The sequence below is a fragment of the Drosophila guanche genome, unplaced genomic scaffold, assembly GCF_900245975.1.
Source record: "Drosophila guanche unplaced genomic scaffold, DGUA_6, whole genome shotgun sequence".
In the NCBI taxonomy this organism is placed as follows: Eukaryota; Metazoa; Arthropoda; class Insecta; order Diptera; family Drosophilidae; genus Drosophila; species Drosophila guanche.
Window position 1 is genome coordinate 5,102,834 of NW_022995746.1, and position 17,139 is coordinate 5,119,972.

Below are 17,139 nucleotides of genomic sequence, written 5' to 3' on the forward strand. Positions count from 1 at the left end.
AAGCTAACATAAAGGAAATATGGATAAATAAAAGAAACCCTCTCTCGACACACACAAACACATGCACATACACAGGCATACACAGGCATGCATAGAAAGAGCGCAGACACACACACGGACACATAGAAAGAGTTAGAGCGGGACGGGGCGCACATAAAGGAAATATGATTGAGCTTGAGCGAGCCAACGAAAAAAAGGGAAGAGCCCAACGCCGACGCTGACACCGACGCTGCCTCTGCCTCTGCCTCTGCCGCCGCAGTCGACTTTCTATGCTCCGCCTAAAGTTGTCATAATTTCCGATGCGTTTTATTTACGTCGTCGTCGCCGTCGCCGTCGACATCGAAGACGATTTTCCGTTCTGTTTTTTGTTTGTTTTTTGCTGCCTTCTCATCCTCTGCCGATTGTAGACAGCGGCCAACAGTGAGAGCCTAGTTGATGTTGGCCCTTAAAAGTATCTCTGCCAGAGAGCGCACACACACAAATGCAGAGTCTCGTGGACTGAGAGAGAGAGAGGCGCAGCACTCACACTTAAGCCGACAGAGAGAGGAGCAACGTGCATTTGCCTCCCCATAAATGGCTGCCTGGCGCCCTAGGTGGAAAGAGCACAGCTATAGACAGTCGGCCGCGTAACAGCGCTGTTAGGTGTTATCAGTGTTAACATTACAGTCTTATACCGCACACTTCCCCAACTGTTAAGGTGATGCTTGCTCTCTGGAGACATGCTCTCTCTCTCTGTGACCATTCTGTTCCGCTCTCTCTCTCTCTCTCTCTCTTGGAGTGACTCTCTCTCTGTGTGTGTGACGGCATTCGTGGCGCGAAGCTTTCGCACTGTGCGCCACCGAATCGGAATCGCATGAATGCCCCATCGGCCGTCGCCCGGCTCCTGCGTGCAAACGCAGCCATCGTGGGGACCACTTCGCTCCAGCTCGCACTCGCAGGACACTGCGCGCCGTCGTCCGTGGTCCGTCTCCGTCGTCGTCGTCGTCGTCATCGTTGTCGTTGTCGTCGTCGTAATCGCAAGTGCGCGCCGCCACCGTTAAGGACATTCTGACGTCGACGTCGCCTGGCTCTGGTTGTTCTGCCCTCTCCGTTACCGTTACCGTTACCATTACCCGTTACCCGTTACCTTTGGGCCGCCAGAGCAGAGCGGCTCTCCAGTGGCGCCCGCCCGCGTTCGTTCAGTCGACTACCAAAAGCCAGTTGGCAGTACCAGCGACCAGTTGGCAGCTCCTTGGCCCAGCCAGAATTCTATTGCCATTATTCGCCTTTGGCCAGACCTAAAAAAACAGTTAACCGTTAACGGTTAGCACGGTGTGTGTGCCCGTCTGCCGCCATCCGCCAGCCGCCTGCCGCCTGCCGCCCCGTGCGTTTTTATCACCTTCCGTCGCTACGTCGCTGCTTACGCATATTTCAGCCAGCCAGCCAGCCTCCCACCCTCCCCACCATCATCCTCCTGTGTGTGCGTACGTGTGCGTGTGGGGGCGGGGGCATGTGTGTGTGTGTGTGGGCAGGGGCGTGGGCAGAGCGGGAACGGGTCCCGTTCGGAGACGGAGTCGCGTTTTGCGGTCGCGCGTGTTTAATTAATCATAAAATTCACATCAAAATGCAAAAACAACAACGAAAGTAACTCAAAGAAGAAGCAAAGAGCAGCGCAGCGAAAAGCAGAGAAGAAAAATATATTAAAAAAAAAACAACAAGAGCGGAAACCACAAGAGAGAGAGAAGGCTAACAAAATGTGCAATAAACTTGATTTTTAATCAACAAAATAAAACAACAATTTTTTGAATACCTATAAATCCTGTGTGAAATCAGCGCAACAATTGCCGTCGGCAAGACACTTTCGACAAAGGAGATACTTTCCAGAGATGCAGGCCCAAAGCGGATAGCCAGGATCCTTCGAGGAGGTAGGAGTCAAAGCCCCAAGGAAAGGTGAGCGATGAACGAAGAATGCAATAAGATGAAATATTGAAAGAGAGAATATATGAACTTACATACTTAGAATGCAAGAAACAAACTAAAGTTGCTAAAAACCATTCGTTTTCCTTAGAATTCAAATATAATTTACAACACACCAAAAGTAACACTTTTAATGCACATCAAACTCTTTTATCTCCACTTCAAACTTACTTCAAATATGGCAACTACCAAAAACTCTCTGAATAGAGCCTCACGACAGCGTTTACTCGTTGTTAAGAGCCATTTGCTGCCATTTGAAAATCTTACAGCACTCGCACGAAGGCCATTAAGAGATCGCATTTGAGCCAAAAATTACTTTGAACTTTGCTATTGGTGATTTTAGGTGTGAAAACTACAAGAATACATTAACTATTAATAATATTTATGCAATAATGTATAACTATTCAACAAAATATGTAACATTGGACTGATACATTTTTAGGACTTTAAGAAACTGAAATGAATGATGATTCCAATGTGGAAATAACTTCAAATAACTTCCGATGTAATCTGATTCTCACTTATCCTAGTTGCAATTTTAGACATGGCAATGGATACCAAAACAGTGGAGTCCACAATGATCATTAGACAAAAAATAGATCATTTATTGTGTATGTCCTTTCTGCCATTTGACTTCGTTCACCTCTGTAACTCTCCAAAAACTGTCTCCAAACGAGTTCATTTTGAGCTCGTTCGAGTGGGATCTCCTTGACACACTCGAACCACTCATTTGCATTCATACTCGTGCCAGTACTTGGGTGTGTGTGTGTGTGTGTGGATGCTTCCCCACTGAATAACCTACTAAATTGGGGAGTACATATTAAACAAGATCTAAATTGGGCCTGGGGCTACTTTTTCAGGTTGCAAGCACACACCACTGCCTCTTGCCGTGTCTCTGGGTTGGTGGGGGAAGAGATTATTTAACTTTGACACTTTATGCGAGGACATGCAACTGCAACAGGAACGGGAACAACCCAAAAGTTGCATGTTGGGCTTGTGTCAAAGTTAACATAAATACAACTACTTTGTGCCCCAAAGCTGGCATGTAGAGTGGGGCAGGCACAGTGTCTGGTGCAGGGGTCCCTGACATGGGGAGAGAATGTGCCGGAGGATATGACAACGGATACAAGTATCTGCTGTGCGTGTGTGTGTGTGTATCTGCATGTTATGCAATGACAAGAAAGAAGCAGAAGATGATGCACAACAAAAGTCCAGCAGCAAAAAGAAACAACAAGAAGCTGGAAGGCATGTCCAGAGTAAAATTAACACAGAGTCAAAGGAGTGGGGCAGGAAGCGGAGTGGTGGGTGGAATGTGGAATTGTGCTTGCCCAACCAAAGGTTCAACGAAAAGATGAGAGGTGTCAAGTCACTGTGTCAAAGATACACACTAGCTGGCAGATGCATTTTTGCTGCTGAGAGAGTGTGGGGAATGGACAAAACACTTTAGTCAAGTCACAATTGATGGCCAGCCTTAAATAGTTTAAGATTGAAAGCAGAAGAGACATCTAGATACTAGAGCTGGTAACCCCGCAAACGAATTAAAAACATAAACTTACTGATGGTTACAAATGACATGTCGTGCTGGCAACTGTTTTCTGGCAGTGTATTGCATTTATTGCTTTATTGTTCTAATTAATTTATGAGTCGCGCGATTCGTTTGACCAAATGTATCTTTGAGTGGACGTTTCTTTGTATCTCTCTGTTCCTGTTCGTTGGCTTGGCAATAAATTCATTTGTAAAAATTCGAAGCGCTTTTCATTTTGTCGCCAGTCTATTTCTCATTTCAGACCCCTGTTCAACATTTTGCATTATACTTTATATAAAATTTCGTTTTTCATTTTAATAACGAATAAAGAAAAAGGCAGGCAGAGGCAGGGCGGAACACGAGCCAAGCGGACGGCGCACAAGTGAAATATTTATTTCGTGTTATGACAGAAATGTGCGGCATAGATGCTAGATACAAATGTATCCATCCATCTGCCCTCTTGCCCCATCCTGTGCCATGGCATGGCGGCATATTTTGTATTTTGCATGCCGAAAATGTTTTTATTATTCGCAGCGCTCTACTGCTATGTGGGCCACATGCGAATCTATCACATCTGTCTATCTCTTTATCTATCTATCTATATCCATCCATCATCTAGTTGTACCCTTTTGGTGGTCTGCAAAAATATCTATTGTATCATTGCATTTTCTGCATTTCATTTCGATCCGTTCGCTAATTCAATAAGCCGCACAAAAATTTAATTTTTATTGCTACCAAAATTTATTACTTAGATGCCAAACCAAACCAAAGGCCAGAACTAGCCAAATTGTTAGCTGCCTTTGCGGGCAATAAACAAAATTCAATTCATATTCATCAAGCACACATTTTGGGCTCTTGTCGCAGTCGAATGCGGAAATGAATGACAATAAAAAAACCTTGATGGAAATTAAAATTTAATTTATTTATTAGATATGCAAATACGTGGGTTTTCTATGAAGGCGTAAATAAAAATGAGAATTGGATGATAAATCATAAATGTATGCAAAATTTAATTAGGAATATTTGTACAGAAAATCCATCAAATCCCACTTTAGGCGAATATTAGGAAATTATTCGATTACGAATTTACCCCAAATCCTAAATCCCGATATCTAAATGCTATTTCCATACCTGTTCCATAAATAATTCCACATTAACTTTATGAATATCTCAAACAAAAAAACAACTAAAACCAGTTAAACAATAAACAAGCAAAAAACAACAAACAAAGTAAGGCAAAAGAGCAAGCCATCAAATCACTTTGATATGGAATCTAATGTGCTAAGCGATGCCCAATTAATCGATTACAGTTTCAATTTGATAACTGATGCGATGAGCAATCAAAACGTAGACAGCTCCAGCACACACACACACACACATGAGGGAGAGAAGGGATGAAGTATCCAATCCATTCATTCATTCATTCATGGCAGGAGCTGTGCGGCTCCTACAGAAATTCGATTCGATTCGCAACGAAATTGAGTTGCCAGAATTCATTTCGTTTCATTGTTCCATCTAATTGCCAGATATGGCAGAGGGAAAACACAAAACAAAGAGAGAGAGAGGCAAAAAGAGTGAGACAAAAGATGGCTACTTGAATGCAATTATTTCCTTCGTTTATGAGTAATTAAGGCAAAAAGAAGGGCAAAGGCAAAGGCAAAGGAAAAGGCAAAGGCAACAGCAGATTGGCAAAATATCAAAAATGGCCATCAAGGAGGGGGCGAACACATGTGTGTATCTCCTTGTGTGAGTGTTTGTGTGTGTGCGAGTGGGTACTTTGCATAGATTGTCCACTTTAGATTAAGCCATGAATAATTTATGTGCGTCTCTTATGATTTTAATTGTTTGCAATGGCAGCTTAACAACCCCTGCCCGTAGCAGTCCTCCCCCCTACCCCCTCTTTATTATTCCTTTGAGCGCAACAAAACACAGCGAAAAAAAAAGTAAAGAAAAGGAACAGCAAAACAGCAAAACAGCAAAAACAAAAACCGATGCGAAAGCAGAAAGCAGAAGGCAAAAACAAAGTAGCGCCCCAAAAGCAAATGCAAAACAATACAAATTCATCTACAAGCAAAGCCTCTCCGCTGCCGACGCTGCTGCTGCGCTGCTGAGACCCCAGACGCAGTCTCTCTCGCAGTCGCAGTCGCCGTCTCAGTCACCGTCTCAGTCGCTGGCCCAAAGTCCAGACCAGACCCCTGTGCGTCTGTGTGTGTTTGTGTGTGTCAGGCTGGCTCCCCCCCCCCCCGTGCCGACCACTTGGCATTGGTACCCATCCCATTTCCAGCCATTCATTCTGTCCCCTCAGACACGCAGACATTTGCATTTCTCACACACTCCCTTACACTCGGTGTATGTGTGGCGCTTACCCCTCGACTTCCTTTTGGGCCACTTCGTACCAGCCCCCCGCTGGCTATAAACTCAACTGGTTGACCGTCTGGCAGCGTTCCATTTCGCTTCTTTCTTAAAAATTATATGAAAATTATACCAATTCAACTCATAAAATTTTTTCAGCTTAATAAATTTGCAGACATTTTGTATGCCACTGAGCCCCCTGGGCTCGCCGTCGTCATTGGCTGGTTCCCCCCTGCCTTCCCTGCCCGCAAGAGACATCACAACATCCCGGCCTGAAACTGTGCCCGCTCCCAGAGCCCTGCCTGGACAGGCGCCCGAGCCGACTCGACTCGATGCAAAATGGTCAATACACACAGTCCCGTCCCAGACCTGCGCCCTCTCCCATGCCCTCATCATACTCTACATATTGTAGAGTCCGCACAGTGCAGACGTAGTTCCCCCCTGCCAAAGCGAAGCTCATAAATTTGCCTCAAACAATTTCCACCTTTTTTTCGTGGGTTCGCTCCTTCAAGCGTTTTTTATTTCCTATACTTTCTTATCTTTTTTTCGGGTGGCCAAGTAAATACTAAAAGGGGGAGTTTGAGATGCAGTTTTTTGGCTTATTTATACAAGACTGTGGGACATACAGGAGGAATTTTCAATGGGATAAAGGCAGTACATTCCGTGAATGAAATGTAAAGAATAATTTCCTTGATACTTTTGGAATGACTCTATTGGTCCTTAAGCCTCTTATTCGAACAATTGTATTCCTGGATCTTTCATCTGTTTGTTCAGATTTCTTTTAGCTGCAAAGAAAATCTAGAAAAAATGCATCAAAATATTTCAAAATCAAAATATCGATTGATTTAACAAAAGTGGCGGACATTGTCGCAGCGATAAGGAAATATAAACAGGTAAAATATATTCCATCTTAAAACAAGAACAAAAAGGAAAGAGCAGAATAGATTACAAATCAAATCAAAAGACTCTCGCAGATTCTCTCTCTCTCTCTCTCTAGATTGTCAGAGATGACAATTTGCTCATCCGAAGAATCGCCTGCAAATATCAATGTTGCCCCATCTGTCCATTCATTCTGTTGAAACAACAGACTTCGCTCAGGATGCCCCTGCCTCCCCAACAGTCTTTAGCACTGTTTACGTTTGGCTGCGGGTTCAGTCATTCAATTGGCCCCGGATATCGGATATATCGGATATATGTACACCATCAATCAATCAAGCCAATTGCAATGAATTTTGATCAATATCCGCTGCAGAGGAGCGATGTATCCATCGAAACATAATGCACGATTTGGGCAAATGATTGACGGAACCGCCGTGTCGGTGCGGTTCCGAAAGATTTAGAGTTCCTTTCGAGTTCTCTGGCGCTGGACCACCTGCTGACAGGAAACTTTCTGGGCTGGAATTTTCTCTCTCTTGACAAAGGAAGCGAAAGCTTGAAAAGTTTCTCGGGGGTCTGGCAGGGCATTCCGAGGGCAACCGCAGACTTCTTAAAGCCCCAAAATAAGAGTTTGTCTGTGTGAGGCAATTGCGGAAGTTTTATGTTTTTGGCTGTGCGTAAATCGCTCAAGAAATCAGCTCAAGTGGAATAAGTTGTGGCTCGTCTTGTCTCGACTCGACTCGACTCACTTTATTTTTGGTTAACACTTTCGCCAGGGCCTCAACTTCGGGTTAACTACCCTTCACGGCTGTGGGCTGTGGGCTGTGGGAAAACGCTGTCTGCATTAAACAAATTGATTTCGGATGGAGCCCATTGCCAGGCAGCATCGGCATTGATAGAAATAGTGTTTGTGGCTCTCTCCCTCGATGTGTGTGCGTCGATGATTTCGAGTGGTGGCCAATCGATAGAGGCACGGCCACGGATTCGTATTCGTATTCGTATTCGAGTGTTTACCTTTGCCAATAAATTCACTTAATTGCCGGGAAATAATCATAAAGCAATCGGCCGTAATGCGGATGGGATACTCGTTGGCTACTCCATTTGGTAATTTGGCCAGAATTTGTGGCCCTGTTGAAAGTGTAACTCAGAAATTGTGTGAGGAATTATGTTGAAATCGATTTGCGAGAGAGAGGGAGGGACTGCTGATTGGGCAACTCTTTCAGCATCCCAGTTGGCCATTTAGTTTCCTTTCGTTCCCTGCAAAATTCTCAGTTCTCAAAGGTTTTGTTCGCTTGCCGCCCAAAAATGAACCTCAACTTTCTGCGCAGCTGGTGGTATCTGAACACAAGATTGTTGATCTTCCTGGCAGCACGACGCCATGTCTCGGGTCGTCGCTCCAATACACGATTGGCGGTGGACCTTCCCAGCAGCAGCACCTTTTGGGAGGCAGTTAAGAAACTTCAGAAGGAAGCAGGAAAGTTGAGAGATCGTTGCCGAGGAGCTTAACTCAATTTCTAGCTGCGTTTCTGGGCTCATTGCAGAGTAAGTTTTTGAGTAACATTCGCACCTATTGAGATGTGCATTTTGGACTCCATTCTAGAGCACCAAAGATAGTTAGAGAACTAGGAACCTGTGCTACAGCGACCAAGCACTGAAATTCTCTATAAGACAGGGAAAACAATTTCCAATGCATTTTTGTGGGCTGCTCATTTACCGCTTGCCGATATCTGGTAAATATCAGATAAATTAGCTGTGACCGGAATGATTGGGCTAGATTTGCGGCAAATGCAATGAGAATGAGAGCCAGATAGCTGCCAAAAGTTATGCTGAGTGATTCCGAGTCAATAAATCAATAAATTACCCTCCCGCCGAAGTCTTGCGCCAGCCAGGCGGCCAGCCAGGCGGTCCACGCACATGCAAAACCGAGTTTGGGGCCGGGCATGGGCCCGGGATCGTCCGAAAACCCAATCCCCAGATATAGATATGTAAGAGGCAGAGCAAATCGGAGGCTGATATTAAGTTATACGCAAAAGAGACTAAAACCCGACGAATGGCGACAATCATTTATTCAACGAAAGCCTCCAAAATTGCGACACCCACAGCGCTATTCATATATTCAAAAGCAAAACATTTATCATAAAGTCTGGCGCGAGACTTTATTTCAGCCACACCCCCCCGCCCATCACTCCTTACGTGACGGTATCTGAGCCATACTCCATATATTAACGGCCAGGAATATGTGCGTAAATTTTCCATGGCACTCATGCAACTCCCCTCTCCCCACCCACTCTCTCTTTTCCACAGGGTCCAGTCCATGAGCAGCAACTGTCAGCAATCGTGATCAGGAGGTGGCAGGCTTCCGATCGTCAGAGGATAATGTGTTCAATATTTCGCAACCGCATCAATTATCGGGGCACGGGCAGCAGGAGCGGCACAGCCAGCTCTGGGGATAGGGATCGAGAGAATCTCCTGGCCAAGGAGCTGGATGCGGACAGCAACAACAATGGCGGGATGGAGGCAACGCCAGCGAGCCCTCCACAAGTGGAGCCCGAGCCCGAGCCGGAGACGGAGCTGCTCGAGGAGGAGCAGCCATCTCCCGTGCAGGACGAAGCCTCGCCGGAGAACAGCAACGAGGCGCTGGATCTGTCGCTGATCTCCGCCAGCAGTCGACTGCCCAACAGCGGTCATGTGGCGCTGGAAGCTTTACAACATACCAAAGTGGCGGTGGCCCAATTCGCGGCCACTGCGCTGGCGGGCGCTGCAGCGGGCAGCCAGCGGCCCGCCGATCTGGCCATGGTGCAGTCCACGATCTTCAATGTTCAGCGGCAGCACCTGATGCAGCTGCAGCTCATTCAGCATCTACAGAGTCAATTGAAGCGCGCCGAGGCAGTGGCTCTCGGCAGGGGTCAGGCGGCAGGCCACAGCGAGGAGGAGGAGCAGGAGGAGCAGGAGGAGGAGGAGGAGGATGAACAGGAGCAGCAGCAGCAGGAAGAGCAGCGGCCCAATGGCAGCTCCTCCTGGGAGCATGAGGAATCCCATGAGCTGCGGCGCGAGGAGAGTTCAAAGACTGAAAGGAGAGAGGAAATCGTAGGGGAAAAGGAGCCAAGTCGAAAGCAGAAGGAGGACCCCTCGTCGGAGGTTGATCCTGCCAGTGGCAATGACTACCTGATGTGCGACATCAGCTCGAGCCTGGCCTCGAGCATCATCACCAATCACGACCCGCCGCCGGCGCCCAATGAGCCCAACTGCCTGGAGATGCTGCAGCGACGCACCGAGGAGGTGCTGGACTCGGCCTCCCAGAGCCTGCACGCCGCCCAGATGCAGGAGGAGTACTCGGAGTATGCCTCCAAGGAGGCGCAGAGTCGCGGCGAGATCTTCAAGCATCGCTGCAAGTACTGCGGCAAGATCTTTGGCAGCTACTCGGCGCTGCAGATCCACCTGCGATCCCACACGGGGGAGCGGCCCTTCCACTGCAACGTCTGCGGCAGCAAGTTCACGACGAAGGGGAACCTCAAGGTGCACTATCAGCGGCACACGCAGATCTTTCCACCCATGCTGATGCCCCCCGTGGTGGCTCCAACCTCGAACGGTGGACAGCCGCCGCAGTCCCAGCCGCCGACGGAACAGTTTGCGTCGCTGAATCCCATACGCCTGCCCTTTGTGCCTCCGCCACCGCCGCCGCCACCGCCACCGCCACAGCCACAGGAGCCAAGTCCGCTGCAGCAGCTGGAGGAGATGGAGGAGAACAGGAGCCTGGAGCAGCAGCAGCAGCCACAACAGGCGGAGGATCTCAGCAAGCCAGGACCAAAGGAAAAGGAAAACCCAAAAGAGAAAGAAAAGGAAAAGTCTCTCTCTCCCGTGCAGCGGGTAAAGACTCCCAAAGAGGTGACGCCAGAGCTGAGCAGACACCAGCCAGCGGTGGAGTCCGCTCCGGATAAGCCAGAGAAGGAATCCCCCAAGCCCGTGGCGCCACCGCGACGCAATGGAAGCGTTCGCAAGCGGCAGACGAGCAGCGCGGGCAGTCCACCCAGCGAGGAGCGTGGGGAGCGGGAGCGGGAACGGGAACGAGACCTCGCCGAGAACCTGCACATTGCCAAGCTGGTGCGCCGCTCCTCCTCGACCAGCAGGGAGGCCCCGGGGGAGTATTCCCTCGCGCAGATGGAGCGCATCATTGACAAGTCGTGGGAGGATCTGATCGAGATTGACAAGACATCGGAGACGTCGAAGCTGCAGCAGCTGGTGGACAACATTGAGAACAAGCTGACCGATCCGAATCAGTGCATCTTCTGCCAGAAGGTCATGTCCTGCCGCAGCTCCCTGCAGATGCACATTCGCACCCACACGGGCGAGCGGCCCTTCCGCTGCAAGATCTGCGGTCGAGCCTTTGCGACGAAGGGGAACCTGAAGGCGCACATGAGCATCCACAAGATCAAGCCGCCGATGCGGAGCCAGTTCAAGTGTCCCGTGTGCCACCAGAAGTTCTCCAATGGCATCATCCTGCAGCAGCACATTCGCATCCACACCATGGACGACGGCAGTGGCCAGCAGGCGCCACCCCAAGGCGATGCCGAGCGGCTGGGCATCGAGGATCAGAACTCAAACAAGTCCTTGGGCACCTCGGACACGCTGGACTTTTCCACCATTTCGGATCATTCGGGGCAGCGTTCGGAGTCCTCGCAGGGCGGCGATTTCGATGAGTTCATGACGATGGACAGCACGGATGATTCCAGGGATAACTCGAGTGCGGCCACCGCCACGCCGCATCCTTTGGAGCGGGACAGGGAGCGGAGACCGCCCTCCGATGAACGCTCCAGATCGGAGCTGGACATGCCTGGAGGCGGCCGCAGCGAGAGCGGGGAAATGCCTGCCATGGATCTCTCCTCGCCGTCAGCCGCCACGGCGCGACTTTTCAATGGTGTGGCGGGAGGAGCAGTGGGGGGAGGCGGCACTGCCTCTGGATTGCCCATGCTCGGCATGCCCATGCCACCGAATCTGCTGCTGATGGCAGCGGCGCGCGAGGAGATGCACGCCCATGCCCATGCCCATGGCCATGCCCATGCCAAGTTCCCCCTGCTGCCGTTTGGCCCGCTTGGATTTATGGGTAAGTACGCGTACACTCGCCCAGCCCCAAGATGACAAAGTCTCTTTGTCTGTCACCTTTGACCCGGGGAACGTTTGCCAAGTGGAGTCGCTGGGCGATAAATCTGCGATCTGCGATCTGCGATCTGCGCCGCGACATAACTCAATTGGACCGAGACAAAAGCATTTCCATTCCCTGTGAATCTCCGCCTGAGGATGGATCTGGCTATGCCAAAATTCCGACAATTTATTTATAAACATTCGCGCATTCCCGGCAATCGGAGGAACAGAGAGACGGAGCCGCGGATCTGTCGCCTCATTATGTCACAACCTTTTACGCGAATGAATATTTATTGTGTCGCAGATCGCGGATCGCAGATTTTCCGGGAGCACGTGGCGTCTGATATTGTGTGACCTCTCGAGTAACTCTTTGTCTGATACCCCGAACAGGCCTCCATCCGCCCCCGAATGTGTGCAATCTGTGCTTCAAGATGCTGCCCAGCCTGGCCGCCTTGGAGAGCCATCTGCAGAGCGAACATGCCAAAGAAGTCACGGGTCCACAGACCCATCCGAGACAAACCCATTGCAATGATGCGGCAACGCCCTACGGGGCCAAGGTGAGTGCCAGATGAATATATTTTTAGCTTCAAATATGTACATGGGATGGGTTTTTGATTGATTTATGTTTTGGGGTGAAGATCGGCAGAAGATCGGAGAGTGATCAATGCAGATCGAATAATTTATTGCAGATATATCAATGGGTCTTTGCATCGATCATTCAGATTTGTGTTCAGTTTATGGTTTGATTTTGTGCTCCACCGAAATATTTCTACCAGCAGCTCATCAGTTCTTCTTTTTAGCACTGATCATAAGTTTCTATTTTCGGAAAACGTAGCCTTGAGCGTCTTAAGTTCATTGAGAACTACTTTTATTTTAGAATATAGCTCCACTCCTCTCCACAATTAGTCGCTTCTTAAGTGTGAAAAACTGAATGTTCACTGAATCAATGATCAGTCTGCTTCCCATTCCCAACGTTCCATTCTCACTCTTCCTTTGCCATAATCTCATTTACTTTCCCGTCTCAATCCCACTAATCACTCTCTACGCTCACTGCTTAAGGGACATTCCATGGCCCAAATGAAGGCAACACATTACCCTGCCCAGCCTAATCCCTGCCAGCTCGATTCCACCTTCGTTTTGCCAGCTGTGGTCATGATTAATTAAAATGTTCACGGGTTCACTGCGGCTCTGGGGCTGGCTTGATTTTGCCCAAATATGGTTACATGATTCCCCGTTATGGCTGGAACCATACAAATTATGAGCACATTATTAATTGCTCAGCGTGTTCGCTTCGCAACTATACGCAGAATGAAGAGCTTCCTTATTATGAACAGAACTGTGGCCGGGATGTTGCATAGTTTTGCCTTAATTGTTGGCGTTCCGCTTTGTGGCCGCTGCCCAACTTGGCGATGGAACTTAAGCGGGAGCTGTGGCTGGTGTGGAGTGGAGTGGTGGTTGGGGAGCCGCAGGTTCATCTCGGTGGAGAGAGCTTTAAGTGCCTGGATTACATCGCCCAACAATGCCAATTATTTATTAAAGTGCGTTCGCTTCCCGGGCACAAATGTGTGTGGAGTGGATTCTGTTCTCTGCTGTGCTCTGTGGTTCTGCCTGGCCATCATTTAAGTACAAATGCGAGTATTAATATTTATGTCTGGCTGGGGGTTGGGGCTGCTGCTGTTGCAGGCACATACTGCGACATTGTCTCTCGCTCTATGACTAATGACATCGTTCATTCTTGGAGTATTTCCAAAAATTGTTAGTGAATTTCGCAGCACAGGAGCGGAGCGGAGTTTGGGAACCACAGAAAGTAAGAATTGAATGAGAATTAAAGTGAAGAAAGTAAAAGAAAATGTTTTTTGTAGTCTATTTTATAGCTGAAGTCAAAGCTCGAATTTATTTCTGTGGAAGCCGTCAAAAAAGTGCAACTTAAGCAGCGAAATTAACTCAGTTACTGCAACGCATAATTGAGCAGGTGCTCTCTAACTCTCATTCTCACTCTCACTCTGCTGGACCAACAGGGCCGGTCCGTTAATAAAAGTGTACAATAAGCGAGATGGATAATGAATGCAAGCGGGCGGTACTCGAGGGTTATTGTAATGTATCTTAATCATATCTTAATAATTAACAAGTATTTTTGAGGCATTCGACTAAATGCCTGGCATTTGTTCGTCAGAAATTTAATTTTCCCAATTTCCTGTCGCCTTTCTCGACTCTGAACCGCTCCTGAAATTCTGCTGTGCTGTACCGCAATTGCAGTGTAAATGTCATAATGTTTTCAGTTGGTAATCAGCACTCCCCCCACCCCATCCTGCATGCCATGTTTTTGGCAGGCCCAGACAGACCCTTGTTCTCCCTTCATATCATTCCCCCTCCCGCTCCCTGATGGGGACCAGCCACGTTCCGATTTGCTCGCTTAGCACATTGTTGATGATCTAGAGCAGACGATCGGGTTAGGGGATATCTCTGGATGAGAATGTGAAATGGAGGGGGGCATCATCAACTTTTGGGCTTGAAAATTTCGAAATGTTTCAAAAATTTGACGCAATTACGAGAATGCATTATGAGATGATGCGAAATTTACGATGTGGTCGTGTCTACGGTCTGGATCGGCTAGCAAATCTCTACTGACAGTCCCCACAAAAAGAGAGAGAGAGAGAGAGTGAGTGAGAGAGTGTACATATACATGTAGTAGAGACTGTGCCGGGTCGGTGGCAGCGTGTGCGATGCATTCAATGCAAATAAATTATGCTACGCTTTATGCAAAATTATTTAATCTTTTGTTCGTCGCGTCTGTGGCAGAGTGCACCCTATCTGACAGGCCCCAGATCCCCCTCCCTGCTGTCCCTGAGTGTCAACTGCCGGGTAGAACAATTGTTTTGCCATAAAAATATGAGAGTGCCGGCAGGCGGCATCGTCTGCCCGAGATAATTAGTTGGCATTATTACACGCGATGCCATAGAAAAATTGTAAATTATGTTTCTTTTTTTTTTGTTCTCTGCTTGCGGTTTAAAAATACAATTATTAAGAGGCAAGAGAGACAGTCTCAGTGTCGCTTTGCCACTCTGTTGCATTAACGGCACATTAAGCAGAAAATGCACAGAAATTAGCGCCTATTGTGCTGCTGCCCCACCGATCCAGCTTCAGTTTCAGAGTCTACAAAAAACTGAACTTGTTTTGCAGCTCACACTCAATCCAAATTTGTTTGCAAAGAAGCCGCCGCCGGCGCCACCAGCAGCAGCAGCACCCTCGGCAGGCGACAAGTTGTGTGCCGATTCCAGTGTTTCCCAGTCGCAGCCCTTGGAGGCGACACCCATCAAAGAGGAGCCCGAGCAGGATCAGCTATTGGGCGAAGAGGCAAACTCTGGCGAAGGAGCAGCAGCAGCAGCAGCTGGAGGCGGCAGCAACTATCCACAGGATGCCATCGATGCCGAGCAATCGCTGATGAAGATGCAGTTGCGTAAGTATAAGGATCCTCAGCAAGGAGACTCCTTTGGGTCTCACACGGTCTTCCCCCCACACAGATGCCCATCGATTCCCCGCCAGTCCGCTGGACTTTCAGCAGGCTTTGATGTCCGCTGGCCCGCCCACCTCCAGCCTGGATCCGCCCGTGAACAACAAACATTTCTGTCACGTCTGCCGGCGCAATTTTAGCTCCAGTTCGGCGCTCCAGATCCACATGCGCACCCACACGGGGGACAAGCCTTTTCAGTGCAATGTGTGCCAAAAGGCATTCACAACCAAAGGAAATTTGAAGGTGCGAAGAAAGGAACTCCTTCTAGTAAAGCTTCTAGCCTGACAGTGCCTGTCTTTGGCTTCCTTTCGTGCTATATTTTTACAGGTTCACATGGGCACTCATATGTGGACGAATCCCACTTCGCGTCGTGGTCGTCGCATGTCGCTGGAGCTGCCCATGCGGCCGGGACCGGTTGGACCTGGTGCGGCACATGGTGGACCCACGGCCGAGCAGGAGTTCATGCAGCGACGCCCCGAGCTGTTCTTTCCCTACCTGCCGCCCTTTTTTAATGGATTGCCACCAAAGGTGAGTCCGTGGGGGGTTTCCTCTCTAGCTCCCCCTTTATCTCCATCTCTCTCTCCCCCTGCCTATAGCCTGGTGAGCTAAGTCCTGGCGCCTTTGCCAGCATACCGGCGCCGCCTTTTGCCAATGGTGGCAAATATCCCTATCCGCCGGGACTCTTGGGCTTTCCCGGGTTCTTGGGGCAACATCCGTATGCCCTGGAGCGTGGCAGCAGCAGCAAATCCCCCACACCCGAGCCCGCACAGAGTCCTGATGAGGTGGCCAGCAATATTTGGCATCCGCTGAGTCGCATCAAGATGGAGAACAATCAAAACGAGGTACACCAGCTGCACGAGCAGGAGCAGGCTGAGGGCGAGACGGAGGTGGACCGATTGGAGGCCGAAGAGTCAGAGTCCCGCGATGCGGACAAGTAACCGAGCAGCAGCAGCAGCAGGACGTAGTCTTGGTCGTGGAACACACATGGTTTTTCGTGGAGTACATATCTTGAGCATAATCCATACGCTAAGCTTCGACACACACACACAACACACACACACACACAATATATATATACGAGTATATCCTTTGTGTCTATAAAAATATATACGATAATTGATAGCGATCTTCAAGGCATTTAAATGCATTAAGTTTAGGCGATAAGTTGTAAAAACGAGCAGAAGCAGAGGAGCGAGCAGCAAACCCCCCCCCCTGGCATAGAGTGGAGTGGCGCTGCGGGACGAAGGTCGGAACTTAACTAATTTTATGGCTATAACTAGATATATTACGAAATACATATACATATACACATAAAATATAAATACACGTAATGTAAACTGTGGTAGTTGCATATAAAAATTGAACAATTGATAACGAAAATCGAGCGAGCGTGGAGAAAAATGATCAAAAATAAAGCCGGCGTGCAAAATTGCAAAAAGAATTATTCCCTGACATTTCTCTTCCGGGAAGTGGGCTGCATTCCTTGGATACACAATGGAGTGGATGGGTTCAATAAATTCATGCAAATTGGCAGCAGCTCTGGGTAAGTGTTCAACGTCTCTGATCATGCCACATGCCACGCGCAGCCCATTCATCATTCCGCCCTCGCCTGGGCATCCAAGCCCCGCACTATCCCCTGCCATTAGTCTGTCCAACAGATGTTTTCTCTTTTTTTTTGTTGATTCATTTACTTGCAGCCCAGACGAAATTGTCGCCTGGCGCAAAACTTTTAATTATTCCCTTGTCATTTTGGCAGCCTCAGCCTCTGCCTCTGCCTCTG

The 17,139-nt window shown here is 48.6% G+C and overlaps 1 protein-coding gene across 3 annotated transcripts; it reads left to right on the plus strand.

Annotated features, from left to right (window-relative positions):
* Nucleotides 1-1,548: 1,548 nt before the first annotated feature.
* LOC117581974 (homeotic protein spalt-major) lies at nt 1,549-16,753 on the plus strand. 3 transcript variants are annotated; one of them, XM_034269459.1, is made up of 7 exons: nt 1,549-1,929; nt 9,014-11,810; nt 12,239-12,405; nt 15,029-15,305; nt 15,370-15,602; nt 15,687-15,887; nt 15,956-16,752. In XM_034269459.1, the coding sequence occupies exons 2-7, from the start codon at nt 9,086-9,088 to the stop codon at nt 16,295-16,297; spliced, it is 3,945 nt and encodes a 1,314-aa protein (XP_034125350.1). In that variant the 5' UTR covers nt 1,549-1,929; nt 9,014-9,085; the 3' UTR covers nt 16,298-16,752. The 3 variants fall into 3 exon arrangements, with proteins under 3 accessions (XP_034125350.1, XP_034125352.1, XP_034125351.1); XM_034269461.1 differs by lacking the exon at nt 1,549-1,929 and adding an exon at nt 7,953-8,251 and having other exon boundaries at nt 15,956-16,753; XM_034269460.1 differs by lacking the exon at nt 1,549-1,929 and adding an exon at nt 8,774-8,948 and having other exon boundaries at nt 15,956-16,753.
* The last annotated feature ends 386 nt before the right edge of the window (nt 16,754-17,139 follow it).

Coding starts and splice junctions, on each gene's coding strand:
- LOC117581974 (XM_034269459.1), top strand. CDS start 9,086: ATGTGTTCAATATTTCGCAACCGCATCAATTATCGGGGCACGGGCAGC. Junction 12,406..15,028: donor CAACGCCCTACGGGGCCAAG/GTGAGTGCCAGA, acceptor CTTGTTTTGCAG/CTCACACTCAATCCAAATTT. Junction 15,888..15,955: donor TTAATGGATTGCCACCAAAG/GTGAGTCCGTGG, acceptor CCCTGCCTATAG/CCTGGTGAGCTAAGTCCTGG.